At 34.4% G+C, this 21,297-nt stretch overlaps 1 protein-coding gene across 2 annotated transcripts in view; it reads right to left on the bottom strand.

Moving 5' to 3' along the window:
* Positions 1-21,297, bottom strand: part of LOC109255075 (uncharacterized) — a 443,355-nt gene that overhangs the window by 144,614 nt on the left and 277,444 nt on the right. For both annotated transcript variants that reach the window (XM_019429494.2, XM_053891448.1), the window contains one exon: positions 8,215-8,334. In XM_019429494.2, the coding sequence (XP_019285039.2) occupies positions 8,215-8,334 (120 nt within the window). The remainder of the gene's footprint in view (positions 1-8,214; positions 8,335-21,297) is intronic.

Raw genomic sequence — 21,297 nt, forward strand, 5'->3', positions numbered from 1 at the left:
AAAGATAGTCCTTCTCAAACATTGGCCTGCATCAGAATTACAGAGAGTTTGTTAAAATTTGCACATTCCTAAGCCCCAACCCTATACATTCTGATTCAGAACGTATGGAGGTACAGTTCAGGAATCTGCATTATTAAAAAGCACCTCTAAGTACTTCTGATGTATGTAGTGAAATAATCATAACTTGAGAAATACTGAAGTAGAGGGAGCTGAGAAAAAGCTCATTACAAAGTATGGGAGAAAAGCAACATTTATGGAATAAAAAATTGGATCCAAAAGAAGACACTGAGAAAAATGGTCAGATAATTGCGAGAAGAGTTCCAGAGAGTACAATGTCACAAAGCCAAGGGAAGAAACAGTTTCAAGGAAGCAGTGGTCAACTGTGTGAAATGTTGCAGATAAAGTAAGATGAGGACTGAAGTTTCAGTAGAGTATTGACGGAAGAAGGTTGGGTTCTACAGGTTGGGTAGTGGATGAGATGTAATGAATTCATAACACAGACTGTCCTTTTAGGAATCTTGGTTTAGCAGTGAAGGATAAAGGCAATAAAATAGTTAATGGAAGATGCAGAATCAAGTACTATTTTATTTGGGGGTATGGGTGTTTTGAGAGTGACTACAGGTTGAGTGGAAAGAGTAGGTGAGTAGGAAAGTTCCCTCTTATAATAAACAAGGTGTGGAGGACATAAGAAGATGAGGACCATTCTTAGAAAGGAGGAGAAACATGTTCTTCTCTGTGCCTAGAAGGGAAGAAAGAAGACTGCCTGTGGATAAGAATCATTTTGAAGGTGGGAGTACAAGAAGTAAAAAGTTTCATACCTTATGCTTTATTTACTTTGAAGCTATATTATAATTTTTTGCATAACAAATTCAAACTGTTTTAATTTTCTGATGAAAGTAAATTTTATCTTGTAAAATATCCACCTTTATTTCCCATGATGATTTTTGCCTTAAAGCCTACTTAGTCTAAAATTCAAAATTTCTTTTGGTAATTGTTTGCATGTCACATTTTTTCCATCATTTTACTTTCAAACATTCCAAATTTTTATATTTCAAACATGTTTTTTGTAAGAAGCCTATAGTTGGGATTTTTATGCCTAGTGTAACATTTGTTTTATCTTAATTGGAGCAGTTTATTTACATTGGATGGTATTATTGATATATTTGGGTTTAAATCTACCACATTATTACTTGATTTCCACTTTTTCTGCTTACTTCCTTCTTCAATTTCCTTTTACTTTCTTGTTTTCTTCTGGATTATTATTTTCCAATTCCCTTCTATTGCATGACAGTTATACATTATTTTATTATTCTTTTAGTGGTTACCATAAGCATCCATGGTTTACCAAAGTACTTTTTCATTTTTTGGATAGTGGAAGGACGTTAGAATACTTTAACTCTATTTACCTCCTCCTTTCTTATTGGTTACTTTTGTAATGGGTTTAAATTCTATATATTCTAAGCCCCATATTATTGCTATTATTATCATTTAAGCCAGTCAATAATCATTTATATTCACATACATGTTTATAATTTGTGTTGCTCTTCATTCCCTTCTGCATCCTTGACCTTCCACCTGGAAATACTTTTCTTCTGCTGAAGAACCTTAAGTTGAGTGTGCTGGTTACAAACTCTCAGATTAGTTTGTCCAAAGAGTCTTAATTTCACTTTCATTTTTGAAGGATATTTTTATAGGGAACTGAATTCTAAGTTGGCAATTATTTTCTTTCAGCACTTTCACTTCACTTTTTGAAAACAGCATTCCATTTTCTTTTCTTTTCTTCTTTTTTTTTTTTTTTTTGGAATTGCTTTAGTCAAGGTTTCAATCTTCTCCCAGGTCTTGGCCCCATTTATTTTTATTTTTACTGACTGTTATCTACCTAATGCCTTTACAGTTTTTTTTAATGCTTATTTATTTTTGAGAGAGTGGGGAGGAGGGGCAGAGAGAGAGAGAGGGAGACACTAAGGCAGGCTCCAGGCTCCAGGATCTGGGCTGTAAACATAGAGCCCGACGCAGGACTTGAACCCAAGAACTGCAAGATCATGACGTGAGCTGAAGTCAGACACTCAACTGACTGAGCCACCCAGGTGCCACTGCTTTAAAGGTTTTTAAAATTTGTCAAACTTTTCTGGTTGTTTTCATCTGGATATTTGACACAAAATACCAAGTCCATAGCTACTAGAAGTATTCCCTCAGTGTTCATAACTGATTGGTTTGATATTTTTGCTGAAGGGAATATGAGGCCATACAATAAAATTTAAAAATGGCTGGAGTTGGATAAGGGATCTCTTTTGGAAGTGGTAAAATTTTGGACTAGCTTCTGAGAAAAGACAGCCAATCACAGATGATTAAATAAACAAGTAATACAATCCAACTAAACTTGATAGACAGCAGTGACAAGCAGGGGTAGAGAGTGGTATAATGTATCTGGGTCTCAATTTTCTAGTTTAAAAAATGAATGTGGGGGCACCTGGGTAGTTCGGTTAAGTGTCCAACTCTTGATTTCAGCTCAGGTCATGATCTCATGGTTCATGATTTTAAGCCCCACATAGGGCTCTGTACTGACAGGTCAGAGCCTGCTTGGGATTCTCTCTCTCCCTTTCCCTCTGCCCCATCCCAACATGTGCTCTCTCTCTCTCAAAAATAAATAAATAAACTTAAAAAAAATAATGTGAAAATAGTTTCTGCCCTACTTATCACAGTCGTTTTTAGAACCAAATGAAGTGATGGTATGTATTTCTAAAAAAATGACAGATGTGAAAGTAAATTATGAAGTGGTACAAATTTTGGCTATTTATACATATGCAGATTTTAAAAAATAGAATAAAACATACTAAATTTTAAATCATCTTTTTTTTAAAGTTTTACTTATTTAAGTAATCTATACACCCAACATGAAGCTCTAACTCATGACCCTGACATCAAGACTCACATGCTCTTCTGACTGAGCCAGCCAGATCCTCTGAAGTCATTTTTTTTCCTTCAAAGGAATAAAATGCATGAAAATGAATCTTTATTTTGAGGATTATATAAATTTATTTATTTATGTTTAGGTGGTTTTTTTGTTTTATTTTGTTTTGTTTTCTGTTTTTTTGTTTTTTGTTTTTTAGTAGGTTCTGAGCCCAGTGCAGAGCCCAGTGCAGGGCTTGGACTCATGAGATCAAGACCTGAGCTGATATCAAGAATCAGATGCTTAACTGACTGAGCCACCCAGGTGCCCCTAGGTTTATATAATTTCTTTACATTTTCACTCACAGAACTTGCATATACTGCCACGTTCCCACAGCACTGGGGGAAATATTCTTGGAGGAAGGCTCTGAGTAGGCAGTAACTGAACATATCTCAGAGCGATTGAAACAGAATATGGTGGTAAAGAAGTGGGATAGAATTGGAGAAAAAGTGAAGAAAAAAGACAAGCAGGTGCTCTGTGGGTTTCAAATTTATACTTCCTTCTTTAAACCTGAGTTCTCATAAAGCTCCCTGATGAGGATAAATTAACACAGCTGTCTCACCCATACTAGCTACTTCTGGAAGACTATCAAGGTCAGTGGTCAAAGGGTTACTGCAGAATGGTCCAGGGAGAGCCCAGCAAGCCTAATGCCTGATTATGGTTTTATCCCCTGGGTCTTGCCATTTGAGTGAAAATAAGATGTCAGTCAAGTAGTTTTAGGCTTCCACTACTGAGCAGAGATGAACTATTTATGATGGACGATTTTATAACATAGTTCATTATTTGCAATTGTCACATGGGAAGAAATGGAATTTGTTTCAGATGGTAGAAGGACAAAGCCACTTTTTTGAGCTATATGATAGATTTTCAGAATGTACTATAATAACACATTTTGGGGATAGAAAACACTCTTCTTAAGGAATCCATATTTCAATGAAAATACCTTGTAGTCATGCAATATTTCAACATACAAACATGCATTTTGTAACTCTGTTCTAACTTTTCTAACACTTGAAAATGATTCCACTATTGATTTATTTTACAACATAAAGTCTATAAAGTAGCCTTTTGGTTTTTAAATGTTAAAAAAGTGCTAAACTTTCCATTAACTAAGGTAAAAACAGTTACTTCTTAGATTTATCCCTTTGTAGAGCATAAAGGTTGATTTTTTCCTTCCATATAATCATTCTGGGCAGCCTTTTTCTACTGCTCATCAGCTTCCTCAACAAAGCATACTGTTTATACCCACATCTATTAACTAGAATTCTGTATATTATATCCCAAAGTTACAATTAAATTTTATCTTTAATTTTTATTTTGGATTGCTGATGCTAATAACCAAGAGCTGGCATAGATGTCACAATTTCCTTAAACATGAGAAAATCTCAAAATCAAATAGGGTATCATTGACTACTCACAGCATTGCAATGTTGAAAAGACATTTTGGATGACTGCCAAGAACACAGGAAATTGTGATTGAAAACCATAGCATACAATACAAATCTCAGATTGTGTAAGACTTTATAGGCTATGATAATGAAAACATTTGTGTCTTCACAGTCATTGATCAAATTAATGATCATAGTCCACATAACAAGTGCATGAAAAGCACATAGAGCCAGGCATCTTAGATGAAAGAAGAGTATGACAAGTTGTTGGTAGAGATGATGCCAGGGTGCCAGTATACTTTCCTGGGCATGAAATAATGGTCCCAAAAGAAAAACTTATTGCTTATTCTAATTGTGGTTGGTATTGGCCCACATTTGTGGTTAGTTTCTTTAGCTGTTTAAATGAAAGCATCTTGTAAAGTTTTCACCCATCCCAAAGAAGCTGCAACTTTGTGGCCAGTGTTTAATGCAATATAGGAAGAATAATTCAGGCAGCTGATAAAAGAGGGAAGCATAGTGGCTTGGCACATTGTTTGCTGATGCAAAAGCCATATCTACATAGTATTTACTGTTTGACCTCCAATGTTGTTTAATTCTGTCACATTACTTGTGCCCATGGAGTTAGATGAACTGTTAAAGATAAGGAGTGGAGCCAACAAGAAGTATGCAAAGGGAAAAACATGTTTAATCTCAGAGACAGATTTATCATGAAGCCAATGAAGCTTAAGTTTTAGGGCCCCTCACTTGTATAAGCCCCTTCCAAGGCCCTGAGAGTATTTTATGTTTGAAATATTTTTCAAATTTATATATTTTTTGATTTTCTAATTTGAAAGTTTAATTTGTGGGGCACCTGGGTAGCTCAGTTAAGCGTCCTATTTCAGCTCAGGTCATGATCTCATGGTTCGTGAGTTCAAACCCTGCCATTGGGCTCTGTGCTGACAGCTCAGAGCCTGGAACCTGTTTCTGATTCTGTCTCTCCCTCTCTCTCTGCCCCTCCCGTGCTCACATACTGTCTCTCTCTCTCTCAAAAATAAACACTTAGAAATTTTATAAAGTATAAACTTATACTCTCAAACTCTGTGAAGTTTAGGGTCTTCAAAACCTGGCCTCCCCTGTTAAATGTGTGCCTCACCAGTAGTCAGTTTGTGAATTTGATTTGATATCCTTCAAACTCCTTACACCATCCCCATATTCCCAACACGTCTGAATCTATAGCTACAAAACAAACATTTTGATGAAAATCAATAATAATCCATTTCCATGTTAGGAATTAATCAATCCCTAGTCAGGATATATGCACTAGTTAATGATTTCTTTCAGAGGCCACTACAGTAGGAAATACAGTTGTAGGCTTGTGAAACAATATGAGATTCATAGAATTATAAGTGGCCTTAGCTGTCATTCACTCAAATCCTACATCTTACATAGGAGAACCTGAGATTTAGAGAGGAAATATTACTTAAGTTTATATCTAGGTTATTAGTGGTAAAGTAAGGATTTCAAGAAAATTATTTAATCCTCATGCTAATTTGTACTATTGTTTGAATTTATTTGGTTCATCATTTATAAAGTTTATTTCCTAACATGCTTGGATTTGAATATTTTGCAAATCAAGGTTAAAATTCTATGTGTCTCTACAACTGAGAGACAAATCATTTTCAATATTTGAAATCATTACTTTGTGTACTTCACCACCAACAAAGAATGTCATATTTTTGTATGTAGCTTACAGTTTAATTACATCCTTGATACAATTGAACAATAAAGATAACAGTTTATATTTTAAAGGTCTACCCACTTTTCAGGTCATTTACTTACTATTTCAACACAAACAATTCTGTATTAAGAATCTCTGCTCTCTCTCTTTAATTAAATTATAATGCTAAGATTGTTTTCTATGAAACTGTAATAATAATTGTGTTATGTTTACAAAGATAACAATAAAGTAAGACTTAGCAATAAATTAAAATGATCCTTGGAATACAAGCATGACATTTGAAAGGTTATTTAAAATTATAGCTTTAAAAAATGTCATGTTAAGTCATTTACTTTTTCGGTTGGAGCAAGTCTAAAAGCTATTTTTCCCTTTCCTTAAAATGGAGACATAAGTCATAACTACATTACTTTGTAAAAGTACTGGAAACTCACATAAAATACTAAGACAGATGTAATCATTTGTAATTGGGCTAAAATGATGCACATAAAATATGCTACCTGACTTCACTGAAACTAATCTTCAGGCTTATTATTTCTGAACTTAAAAATTCCTTAACTCAATGCATTATAAAAATCTTTACAAAAAGTTTGTAACATAATACATACAAGTAATAAAAAATGCAGATAAGTTAATACTAGACTCAGTGGTTAAATGAACAAAAGTTACGAACAGGCAATTCAGCTGAAAGGAAATAAAAATGGCTAATAAATATAATGAAAAACATTTAACCTCATAAATTGTAAGATAAACAAATTTGACCAGGATTATGGCTATGACTGTCACATAATTCTATTTATATAAATAGTAAAAGCATAATGGAATAGTTATGGATGCATGCTGCTGATAAAAGTATAAATTAATACAACCCTTTAGGAAAAAATTTTTTTTCAATATATATTAAGAAACTAAAAATATTCCTAAAGCTTCAACCAGTAATTTCATGCCTAAGCAACTAAGACTGAAAAAAGGCTTAATGTGTAGAAATTCATAATTATGCACATCAAAGCAGTATATATAATAGCAAAAACTTGAAATAATTTGAATACCAACAATGAAGAAAATAACAAGTTAATTATATGATCAAGTTATATGATCAAGTTTATATAATCAAGTTATATATAATATATATACACACATGCACATATATATGTGAATATATATATATATAAATATTGTTAATGATTAAAGCAATTCATGCTTTTCTATATTTTCCACATTTTAGATAATGAGCAGTTACTTCTTTCAAATTCAAAAAATTAATTTTAATAATAATGATAAAGAAATGTAGAAAATAGGAGAGACATATATTAGTGTATAAGGAAAATGTCCAAGCAATCAAACACATACTTAAACAAAAATGAAGCTTGATTTTATAATTCTAGTAGGAACAAAGACAGATAAAATCCAATACTGGTGAAAATATAGGTTTTAATTTGGCAGAATTCTTCTGGTCAATAATTTGATAATATAAATAAGCTTAAAACAATATTACATTCTGTCACCATAATCAAAATCATAAGAATGTAACCTATGAAAAAACCCTGTACCATTTTTTAAGAACTTTGTTTAAAAAAAAAATCTGAAAGAATCATAGTAAGGTATTCATGAAAATTATTTGAATAATTAAAATACATTATACTTACAAAGACAATTATATCAGCTTTACTTTAAAAAATGTTTAATTATTTATTTTTGAGAGAGAGTGAGAGGGAGGGGCTGAGAGATGGAGAGAGAGAAACCCAAGCAGGCTCTGAGCCGGCAGTGCAGAGCCCAATGTGGTGTTCAAACTCAAGAACCTTGACATGATGAACCGAAATCAAGAGTTGGACACAGACTAAACCACCCAGGTGCCCCTAAAAGCTTTACTTCTAACAACTGAAAGTTGGTGGCAATCTACATAATCCAACAATAATTGAATGATCATATAAGTTACAGTATATAAATTCAAGAGTAAAAAAAGGCACTTACTTAAAATTAATGTAACGGAAAAGAAAGATGTGATTACATCATTTCATATACTGTATTCATTGAGAAACATTGGAAGGAAACCAAAACTTCATAAATAATTGCTGTATTAAATTAGAGACGATTTTACAGACATTTAGAAATCTTTTTAAAATGCTTAATATTAATGATAAATCTTTTTTTTAATTGCTTACCACTTGCATCCTAGACAGTTTATTTTCAGGGGTAAGGAATGCTAGAATTTGTGTTTCCGTTCTTGTAAGATCAGGTGGCAGAGCAAATATGTAGTGACAGATTTTATTCACACTCTTGCACTACAAAAGAAGAAAACAAAGAAAGAAAAGAAAGAAGATGCATAAAATCAACGTCTCTAGATCAATTCTAAAATGTAATTGACATAATTTTCATTATTCAAAAAATGACCATATATATAAATATACAAACACATGTGTGTTTCTATTTACGTTCAGTGGAAGATACAACATGACACACCAACAAGATGAAAAATATATTGTCTGTTTTCAGTCAACTGTGTAGTATCCAAGTATAAAACTGGGTTAATTTTTAGGGATTCTCAATTGTGGTGTAGGCAACATGCCAATGAATAAGAAAAATTTTAAAAAAATAGATATTAAATATTCATTTATTTTTGAAGAAAAATTCATGGAAATTTTAGAAAATGTTGAAGAAACTAAGAAATTATCTATCATCCAGAATCCTGCCCACAGAGAAACAAGGTAAGTATTACATTTACTTATCATGACTTCCATAAATAACTATTTACTGTGAATTTATTTTAAAATGCACTTTTTTTTCTTCAATTTTTACCAAATTTCACTTTATATTTTTGCTTCCCCCATAAAACAAATAAAAATCCAAATATATTAATTTCAACTATAAATATTTTCAAATGTACAACTAATAGTTATAAACTTTTAAAAACACTTCCATAATAATATCACAACCAGCAAAATTAACAAAGCTTCTTAATATAATCTAATGTTCAGTCCATGTTAAATTTTTTCTTTTTCAATTATTTTGTTTGAATCTGGATCCAAACATGAAAATGCACTTTGACAGAAATTTCTGTATAGCCTGTATATATGCTCTCAGGGGCCATATTGTAATTTCTTTTAAATATGGCATACTGTCTGAAAGAAATTTGAACTGTGTGAATTTTAATATTTTGACATAACATAGAATGTTATTCTGAACTGTCAATAAGAATTTTAAAAAGGAAGGTCTCAACAAGTACAAAAAGACTGAGATCATACCATGCATATTTTCAGACTACAATGCTACGAAAACTTGAAATCAACCACAAGAAAAAAATGGGGAAGACCACAAATACATAGTGGTTAAAGAACATCATACTAAAGAACGAATAGGTTAACAAGGAAATTAAAGAAAAAAATTTAAAATACATGGAATCAAATGAAAATGAAAACACGATAGTAAAGAATATTTGGGATTCAGCAAAGGCGGTCCTAAGAGAGGAGTATATAACAATACAGACCTACTTCAAGAAGGCAGAAAAGTCTCAAATACACAGCCTAACCTTACCCATAAAGGAGCTACAAAAGGAGCCAACAAATGAAGCCCAAAGCGAGCAGAAGAAAAGAAATAATAAAGATTAGAGCAGGAATAAATGATATAGAAACAAAAAAATCCCAGAACAGATCAATGAAACTAAGAGCAGGTTCTTTGAAAGAATTAATAAAATTGATAAGCCCCTAGACAGACTTATCCAAAAGGAAAGAGGAATTACCCAAATAAATGAAATCACTAATGAAAGAGGAGAGATCACAACCAACACCACTGACATGCAAACAGTTGTAAAAGAATATTATGAAAAATTATGTGCCAACATATTGGCAATCTGGAAAAAATGGACAAATTCTTAGACACATATAAACTACCAAAATGGTAAAAGGAAGAAATACAAAATTAGAACAGACCCATAATCAGGAAATAACTTAAATCAGTAATAAAAAATCTTCCAACAAACAAAAGCCCAGGGCCAGATGGCTTCCCAGGGGAATTTTACGATTAAAGAAGAGTTAATACCTAGTCTTCTCAAACTGCTCCAAAAAATAGAAATGGAAGGAAACCTTCAAAAACTCATTCTACAAGATCAGGATTACCTTGATTCCAAAACCAGGCAAAGGCCCCACTAAAAAAAGAGAATTACAGGCCAATATCCCTGATGAACATGGTTGCAAAAATTCTCAAGATACTAGCAAATCAAATCCGACAGAGCATTAAGAAATGATTCACCATGATTAACCAGGATTTATTCTTGAGCTGCAGGGCTGGTTCAGTATTCACAAATCAATCCCCATGATACACCATATTAATAAAAGAAAGGATAAGAACCATATGATGCTCTTTATGCAGAAAAATCATTTGACAAAGTACAGTATCCATTCTTGATAAACACCTTCAACGAAGTAGGGATAGAGAAAATATACCTCAACATCATAAAAGCCATTACGAAACATCCACAGCTAATATCATCCTCAATTGGGAAAAACTGAGAGGTTTTCCTCTATAGTTAGGAACAAGACAGGGATGTTCATTCTCACTATTGTTATTTAACATAGTGCTGGAAGTCCTAGCCTCAGCAATCAGGTAACAAAAAGAAATAAAAGGCATCCAAATCAGCAAAGAAGAAGTAAAACTTTCATTATTCACAGATGACATGACACTCTATGTAGAAACCCAAAGACTCCACCCCAAAATTGCTAGAACTGATACACAAGTTCAGTAAAGTCATAGGATACAATATCAATGTACAGAAATCTGTTGCATTTCTATATACCAATAATGAAGCAGCAGTGCAGAGCCCACTTCAGATTCTGTCTCCCTCTCTCTGTCCTTCCCCTGCTCATGCTCACTCTTTCTCTCTCTCTCAAAAATAAACACTAAAAAAATATTTAAAAAAATAAAGAAATCAAGGAATGGATTCCATTTACAATAGCACCCAAAACCATAAGATAGCTAGAAATAAACCTAACCAAAGAGGTAAAAGATCTTTACTCTGAGAACTATAAAACACTTATGAAAGAAATTGAAGATTACACAAAGAAATGGAAAAAGGTTCCATGCTTATGGATTGGAAGAGCAAATATAGTTAAAATGCCTACACTACCCAAAGCAATCTACACATTAAATGAAATGCCAATCAAAATACCACCAGAATTTTTCACAGAGCTGGAACAAACAATCCTAGAATTTTTATAGAACTACAAAATGTAGTTTTGATTCAAGCAGCAGCAGAAGCAATACCACCTGTGTCAGAGAGTGGGATCCCCAATTCTCTGTTTGTAGATTTACTAGGACTCATAGGGCTCAGCATATAGTTGTACCCATGGTTTAGATTTATAAGAGTAGAGTAGTAAGAATACACAGCAGGTTCATAAAATAAAATGACACAGGCAGATTCTGAAATAATCCATGTGTAAGTTTCCTTATGCTTTCTCCCTCCTGTAAGGGATCACAGAAAGCAAATTCTCTTCCCAGGAACAAAAATTGCAGCAATACCAGTTTGATTTTTTTTACTGGGGATTGGTCACATATACAATTTCTGCCTAGTACATATCAAAATTTCAGATTCCCAAAAGGAAATCAAGTATTCAGCATAAATCACATTGTTTGTACAAATACTATAGGTACAATGAGCCACTCTTACCATTTACCTAACAGAGAAAAGCCAAGTTACCAAACTTCAACCAAGCCCAACTTTGCAGAGTTTTCTAAAAATTACAATCTCAATATTGATAAGTTAATTTTTTTCACACCACCACTACCCAAATGGTATTCCTGTTTTTCATACCACCACTACCTAAGTGGGACTCCTTTCCAAGCATTAAATGAAAGCAATTTTAAATGCAACTGAAATGCCATCAAAGAAATACATATCTTACCTGCAGAACCTGAATAACTAATGAGAGGTATGGAGTAGGTGGTAGCACTTAGGACAGAAATCAAGTTTCTATGCTGCAGGATGTTATTTGCATTTAACAATATTGAAAAAATGTAATCTTATTTCTTAGTACTATTAAAACAGTCTATAAAGCTCAGGCAATTCAAAGTACCTATTTTCTTAACTCTTGAAATAAATCCTGTCTGGGAACCATATTCAAGTCACTGATAATAAATCATAAAGTTCAATTTGGTACTGAATAAGAAAGGTAATTTGGGGAGAAAATAAAATGAGAGGTTAGAAAAATCTATCATATTAATAAAACAAACCAGTACCAGAAATTTTACATATTCTTCCTACTAGTGTCTCTCCAACTTTCTTGACCATAATGATCATAAGCAGCCCTTTTTAAAAATATAGGTTCACAGGCCACTTTACTTGAAGATTATGAATAGATAATATAGCACTATGGTCAAAGTTACCAATTTTAGAACCAGACTTCCTAGGCTCAACTTAGCTCTACTGCTTGGTAGCTGTGTAACTGCAGGTAAATTAAACAACCTCTATATGCCTTAGTTTCCTTATGTATAAAATGGGGATAAAAATAAAATGCTACCTCATAGGATGGTTGTGTGGATTAAAAGAGTTAATATATGTAAAACAGAGCCTGGTAGCCTATATGTGAAAATATGCATACCTATTGATATACATATCAAATTGATATACATGCAAATGCAAGCATAAATTACATATGTGTAATATATATAAAAAGCTTTTGTATATAAAAGGCACAAGATGATGATGATGATTCATAGGCCTAGTGTAGGTCATAAAAAATATGTATATTTAACAAGTGCCCCAAGTGGTAGTTATGAGTGTGAGAAACTCTACATTTGAACATGTAAGTAGAGATGTACTCTAAGATTTAAAGACTTCTTAAAAAACTGTAGTAAATAAGACAAAGTGGTATTGGCACAAAGATAGACAAATTAATATAACAAAAAAGAGCATCTAAAACCTGATACAAGTATATATAGAACTTGGCATATAATAGAAGTGGTGTTGTAAAATGGTATAGAAACAGCAACTACTTAATAGATGGTGTTAAAAGAATTGGTTAGCCACTTGGAGAAGAGTAAAATATCTGACCTATCTTATAAAAAATCATGGATTTTTATCCATGTATTAATAACCAATGTGAAATGTAAAATTTTAAAGCTTTTAAAAGAAAATAATGGGGAACAACTTTCTGATCTTGAGGTAATGAAGGTTCTCTTAAATAATACAGAAAAATAACTAGCCAGAAAGGATAAGATTGATATATTCTATATCAAAATAAAGACAATCATGAAGAAGGTAGAAAGACAAGCCACAAACTAGGAGAAGATATTTGAAACATGAGTAACCTCTAAAGACTAGTATCTCTAATATAGAAATAGCAAAGTACAAACCAATAAGAAAAAAGACAAACAATTCAATAGATCAGATATTTCACAAAGGAGAAAATATATAGCCAATAAACACCATAAAAATGGGGACTCAAGGGTCATTAGACAAATGACAGAATAAGAGATCCTTAACCTGTATCCCCACTCTACAACAATAATTTGGTAGTCCTCTACAGACAAAAGTGTCTTTGTGGAATCTTTGGGATCAAGGGAAGAGATTGTAAAATCTCGCTAAATTACAAGACTGAGGAGAGACATTTTGAGAAAGCATGCTTGCACATATCCTGGTGGCTAACCTACTGACCATGGTCCCAGCTACAGACCCAGAAAAGCTCCACATCCCTGTGAACTCAGCTACAGCTTGTTTGGCTTTGGTCGTGCTAACAATATCATACACTAAGGGACTCAGGAGGAATCAAACCCATCTGCGCATTGGTTGGGCATGCCAACTGGACAAAATGCCAAGACAGAGGAATTCATCTCAAAAGAAAGAACAAAATAAGGTCACAGCCAGGGATCTAATTGAAACAAATAAATGTAATATGTCTGAACCAGTATTTAAAACAACAATCATAAAGATACTAGCTGGGTTTGAGAAAAGCATAGAAGACACCAGAGAGTCCTTACTGCACAGATAAAAGACCTAAAAACTAGTCAGGCCAAAATAAAAAATGTGGTAACTGAGATGTAAAACTGATTGGATGTAATGATCATAAGGGTGGAGGAAGTTTAGAGGAAGCAGAGGGATGAGAGGGAGGTTAGGATGGCAGACTAGTAGGAGGACCTTGAGTCTGCCTCATCCCTTGAACACAGGTATATCAACATCAAATCATTTTGAACAACCAGGATATTGATCTAAGGATTAAGAAAACAATCTGCACAATTGGAGGGAGAGAATGTGGCAGATGCAAGAGTTGGAGCTGTGACTTGGGAGAGAGGAAAGGAACCTCAGAGTGAAAGGAACCTTTTTTGCAGGAAATGGTCAGGAAGAGAGGGAGAGAGTGGTGGGTAGTGAGCAACGTGTAGGATTCATGCAAGACTCCATGGTGTGGGGAATCTCCTGGGTCACACTGGGAGATATTGCTCCCCTTATAGGGATACATTTGGAAGAGGGTTTTTGCCTCTCTGAGGACAGAAAGCCTGCCAGGAGCCACTGAGCAGCCATTCAACAGCAGGAAACAGAGGTGCCCAAAGATGGTAGATATCCTTTTCGCAGCTTTTCATTGTGCACCACAATAGACTCGAGCCACTATGTGTGCCTTGTGTTACTGCTTTTCTGGGACAAAAATGGCACAGGGGAAAGAGGTGTATACAGATTACAGATAACCAATTGCAGCATTTTGCCGTATGCCACAATAGACTCCAGCCACTGGGCGTGTGCTGTGTGACTACTTTTCTGGGACAGAATGGTGAAGGATGCACCATGAGTCTCTCCTCCTGAGAAGGGGAGCAGGATCTACTGGGCCCTTTAAAATTTGGAGTTTTGAATCCCAGCCTCTAACCAGAGATAAAATTATGGAGAACTGTGGCTCTGGGTATGCCAATTGCTGGGCACAGACAGGTTAATGATAGGAATCTGATAAAAGACTGGGACACTTTTCTGTGAGAATCTCTTGAACAGAGGTGGTCACCAGTTCCCCTGCGAGGGGAGGAAAAGGCAGGGTGACACCATCATCTACCCATTCCCCAGCCCCACTCCAACCACCAGCATGGTAAGACTTCAGAGAGAAACACAGCACCACCTAGGTGAGGCCATAGTCAGTCACTTAACCAAGCCCCACCCACCTCACTCAGGATGGGCATTTACCTGAAACAAGTACCCTGAGAATCAGCATAGCAGACTCCTCCACCAGAAGACCATCAAAAATCCCTTTGACCCACTTAGTCTAGGGATCATAGTGAGCTGTAATGCTTCATTTCTAGGGTAAACTCAATCTAGCTTAATTGGGCTTCTTTTTGTTCATTTGTTCATTTTCTTTGCTTCTGTATTTCCTTTATGTTTTTTTTCCTTTATTTTATTTTTCTTTCTTGGCTATGGAAGGAGAAAATTTTTACATTTATTTTAATTTATTATTATTTAAAAATATATTTTCTTTCTTTTCTCCCTCTTTTTTCTTTTTCTTTTCTATCAAGCTTCTCTCAACAAGCAGACCAAAACACACTTAGGATTTACCTTCCTTTATTTAATTTTTTTGGTTTTTAGTATTTTACCTTTAATTTTTATTTTATTTTATTAATTTTCTTCTTCCTCCAAAATGACAACACAGAAGAATTCACCCCAAAAGAAAGAATAGGAAGAAATGACAGCCAGGGATTTAATCAACACAGATATAAGCAAGATGTCTGAACTAGATTTTGAAACCATGATTATAAGAATAGTAACTGGGGTTGAAAAAGCATAGAAGACACCAGAGAATCCCTTTCTGCAGAGATAAAAGAGCTAAAATATAGTCACACCAAAATTAAAAATGGTGTAACTGAGATGAAAACTTGAATGGATGTTATGACAGCAAGGATGGACGAAGCAGAGCCATGAATCAGTGATATAGAAGAAAAAAATATGGAAAATAATTAAGCTGAAAAGTAGAGGGAAACAAAGGCAAAAGATTGTGATAAAAGACTCAGAGAATTCAGTGACTTATTAAAGAGGAATAGCATTCTTATCCTAGGAGTACCAGAAGATGAAGAAAGAGAAAAGGGGCAGAAGTTTTATGTGAAGAAATTTGAGCTGAAAACTTAACTAATCTGGGGAAGTATTTAGACATAAAACTCCAAAGAGCACAGACAGCTCCCATTAAATTTATAAAAGCTGACTATCACTGAGGCATATCATTCACAAAATACACAGACAATGAAAGAATAGTGAAAGCAGTAAAAGGAAAAAAAAGTACCTAACATACAAGGTAAGATATATCAGGTTCACAACAGATCTGTCTACAGAAACTTGGCAGGCCCAAAAAGAGTGGCAGGGTATATTCGATGTGCTGATTGGGAAAAATATGCAGCCAAAAATTCTTTATCCAGCAAGGCTGTCATTAACAATAGAAGAAGAGATGAGGCACCTGGGCGGCTCAGTAGGGTAAGCTTCTGACTTCAGCTCAGTTCATGATCTCACAGTCTGTGAGTTCAAGCCCTGCATTAGGCTCTGTTCTGACAGCTCAGAGCCTGGAGACTGCTTCGGATTCTGTGTCTCCCTCTCTGCTCCCTCCCCCACTAACACTCTGTCTCTCTCTGTCTCAGAAATAAATAAACATAAAAAAATTAAAAAAATAAAGAATAGAAGAATAGATAAAGAGTCTCTCAGACAAACAAAAACTAAAGGAATTTGTGACAAATAATTCAGCCCTGCAAGAAATTTTAAGGGGGACTCTTTGAGTGGAGAAAAGACAAAACAAAAGACCCAAAGCAACAAAGACTAGAAAGGACCAGAGAACATCACCAGAAACACAAACTCTACAGGCAACACAATGGCACTAAATTCATATCTTACAATAATCCCAGAATGTAAATGGGCTACATGCTCTAATAAAAAGATATAGCATATCAGAAGACATAAAAAAAGAGATCCATCCATATGCTGCTTACAAGAGACTCAGTTTAGACCTAAAGACACCTGAAGAGTGAAAATGAGGGGATGGAGAACCATTTATCATACTAATAGACATCAAAAGAAAGCCGAAGAAGCCATACTTATATCAGACAAACTAGAATTTAAAACAAAGACTCTAAGAAGAGATGGAGAAGGGCATTATAGCATAATTAAGGGGTCTAGCCACCAAGATTTAACAATTGTAAATATTTATGCCCCAAATTTGAAACACTCAGGTATATAAATCAATTAATAATAAACATAAAGACACATATTGATAATAATACAATAATAGTACGGGACTTTAACACCCCACTTACAACAATGACAGATCATCTAAGCCTAAAATGGCTTTGAATGACACACTGGATTAGAAGGATTTAACAGATATATTCAGAATATTTCATCCAAAAGCAGCAGAATATACATTCTTCTTGAATGCACATGAAACATTCTCCAGAATAGATCGCATACTGGGTCACAAATTAGCCCTCGACAAGTACAAATAGTTCAAGACTGTACCATGCATATTTTTAGACCACAAATATTGTAAAAATTGAAATCAATCTCAAGCAACGTTTTGGAAAGTTCACAAATACTTGGAGATTAAGGAACATCCTACTAAAGAATGAATGGGTTAGCCAAGAAATTAAGGAGGAAAAAGGGGTGCCTGCATGGCTCAATCAGTTGAGTGTCCATCTCTTGATTTCGACTCAGGTCAAGATCCCAGGGTCATGGAATTGAAACCTGTTCCAGGCTACGCAAGAATCAAGATTCTCTCTCCCTCTGCCCCTCTCCCTACCCATGCACTTTCTCACTAGAATAAAAAATTTTAATTAAAAAAAGAAGAAATAAAAAAGCACATGGAGGCAATGAAAATGAAAACATGACAGTCCAAAATATTTGGGATGCAGCAAGGTTAGTCATAAGAGGGAACTATAAAGCAATCCAGGCTTTCCTAAGGAAGAAATGCCTAATATACACAACCTAACCTTACACCTAAAGGAGCTGGAAAAAGAATAGCAAATAAGTACCAAACCAGCAGAAGAAGGCAAATAAAAAAAGATTAGAGCAGAAATGAATGATATTGAAATTAAAAAAAAGGCAGTAGAAGAGATCAATGCAATTAGGAGCTGGTTCTTTGAAATAATTAACAAAATCAATAGACCCCTAGTCAGACTTATCCAAAAGAAAAAGAAAAGGACCCAAATGAATAAAATCAAGAATGAAAGGGGAGAGATAATAACCAACACCACAGAAACACAATTATAATAGAATATTATGAGTAATTATATACAAAAAAAATTTTACACAATCTGGGAGTAATGGATAAATTCCTAGAAACATATAAACCACCAAAACTGAAACAGAATGGCATAGAAAATTTGAACAGATGCATAACCAGTAAAGAAACTGAATCAATAATCAAAAATCTCCCAACATGCAAGAGTCCAGGATCAGACGACTTCCAAGGGAAATTCTACCAAACATTTAAAGACCAATTAATACCTATTTTTCTGAAACTGTTCCAAAAAATAGAAATGGAAAGAAGACTACCTAACTCATTCTCTGAGGCCAGCACTACCTTAATTCCCAAATCAAACACACAATATAAAGAAAAAATACAGTCCAATTTTCCTGATGAAAATTGAGGCAAAAATTCTCAAAAAGATACTAGCAAATTAGAATCCAACAATACATTAAAAGAATTACTATCAAGAAGGATTTATTCCTGGGCTGCAGGGTTGGTTCAATATCCACAAATCAATCACTGTGATATACCACATTAATAAAAGAAAAGATAAGGACCACATGATCCTCTCAACAGATCCAGAAAAAGCATTTGACAAAGTTCAGGATCCATTTTTGACAAAAACATTCAACAAAGTAGGGGATAGAGGGAACATACCTCAACATCATAAAGCCCATATATGAAAGACCCACAGCAAATATCATCTTCAATGGGGAAAAACAGAGTTTTTTCTTTATGATTAGGAACAGACAAGTATGTCCACTCTCACCACCATGATTTAATATAACACAGGAAGTCCAACTCTCAGCAATTAGATGACAAAAAGAAATAAAAGGCATCAAAATCAGCAAGGAAAAATTCAAATTTTCACTACTTACAGAAGACATGATACTCTATGGAAAAACACAAAAGACTCCAAAAAAAATTGCTAGGACTGATGCATGAGTTCAGTAAAGTCACAGGATACAAAATAAATGTACAAAAACCTGTTGCATTTCTATACACCAACAATGAAGCACCATAAAAAGAAATCAACAAATAAATCCCATTTATAATTGCACTGAAACCCATAAGATACATAGGAATAAATCTAGCTAAAGAGGTAAAAGTTCTATACTCTGAAAACTATAGAACATTTATGAAAGAAATTGTTAATGACACAAAGAAGCTGAAAAACATCCCATGCTCATAGATAAGAAGGACAAATATTGTTAATATATCTATACAACCCAAAGCAAGATACACATTTAATGCAATCCCTATAAAAATAACATTAGCATGTTTCACAGATCTATTACAAACAACAGTAAAATTTATATGGAACCACAAAAGACCCTGATTAGACAAAACAATCCTGAAAAAGAAAAGCAAAGTTGGAGGCATCACAATTCTGGACTTCAAGGTACATTGCAAAGCCTTAGTGATCAGGACACGATGGTACTGGCACAAAAATAGACACATACATCAATAGAACAGAATAGAAAACTCAAGGGGAGTCTGGGTGGCTCAGTCCATTAAGCGTCTGACTTTGGCTCAGGTCACAGTGTCACATGGTTTGTGAGTTTGAGCCATGTCAGGCTCTGTGCTGACAACTCAGAGCCTGGAGTCTGCTTCAGATTCTGTTTCCCTCTCTACCCCTTCCCAGCTCATGCCCTGTCTGTCTCCCTCTCTTTCTCCAAAACAAATAAACATGAAAAAAAAAAAACTCAGAAATGGACCCACATGGTATGGTCAATTCATCCTTGACAAAACAGGAAAGAATATCCAGTGGAAAAAAGACAATCTATTCATCAAATGGTATTGAGAAAACTGGACAGCAACATGCAAAACAAGGAAACTGGACCATTTTCTTACACCATACACAAAAATAAATTCAAAATGGACAAAAGACTTAAATGTGAGACAGGAAACCATCAAAATCCCAGAAGACAACAGAAGCAGCATCCTCTTTGACATGGAACATAGCAACTTCTTAACAGACACATCTCTGGAGGGAAGGGAAACAAAAGCAAAGATGAACTATCGGGACTTGATTAAGATAAAAAGCGTCTGCATACAAAGGAAACAATCAACAAAACTAGAAGGAAATCTTCAGAACGGGAGAATACATTTGCAAATGACATGTTTGATAAAGGGTTAGTATCCAATATATAAAGAACTTACCAAACTCAACACCCAAAAATCAACTAATCCAGTTAAGAAATGGGTGGTAACATGAATAGAAGTTTTTCCAAAGAAAAAGTACTGATAGATAATAGCCACAAGAAAAGATGCTCAACATCGTTCATCATCAGGGAAATACAAATCAAAACCACAATGAGATATCACTTTACACCACAGAATGGCTAAAATTAACACAGGAAACAACAAATGTTGGCAAGGATGAGGAGAAAGAGGAATCCTCCTACACTGTGGGAATGCAAACTGGTGCATCCACTCTGGAAAACAGTATGGAGCTTCCTCAGAAACTTAAAAATAGATCTGCCCTATCACCCAGCAATTGCACTACTAGGTATTAATCTAAAGGACACAAAAATACTGATTTGAAAGGGCACATACACCCCAATGTTTACAGAAGCACTATCAACAATAGCCAAATTATAGAAAGAACCCAAATGTGCATCGACTGATGAATGGATAAAGAATATGTGGAATATATATACAATGAAATATTACTCAGCTATCATAAAGAATGAAATATTGCTTAGGGCACCTGGGTGGCTCAGTCGGTTGAGCATCCAACTTCAGCTCAGGTCATGATCTCATGTCGTGAGTTTGAACCCCACGTCAGATTCTGTGCTGACAGCTCAGAGCCTGGAGCCTGCTTCTGATTCTGTCTCCCTCTCTTTCTGCCCCTACCCCACTCATGTTCTGTCTCTCTCTGGCTCTCAAAAATGAATAAACATTAAACAAAAATAAGAAAAAGAATGAAATATTGCCATTTGCAATGACACAAATCTAACTAGAGTGTATTTTGCTAAGAGAAAGAAGTCAGAGAAAGGCAAACATCATATGATTTCACTCATATGTGGAATTTAAGAAATACAACAGATGAACATAGGG

Source organism: Panthera pardus, unplaced genomic scaffold, assembly GCF_024362965.1.
Source record: "Panthera pardus isolate Hobbes unplaced genomic scaffold, ASM2436296v1 HiC_scaffold_27, whole genome shotgun sequence".
NCBI classification, from domain to species: domain Eukaryota; kingdom Metazoa; phylum Chordata; class Mammalia; order Carnivora; family Felidae; genus Panthera; species Panthera pardus.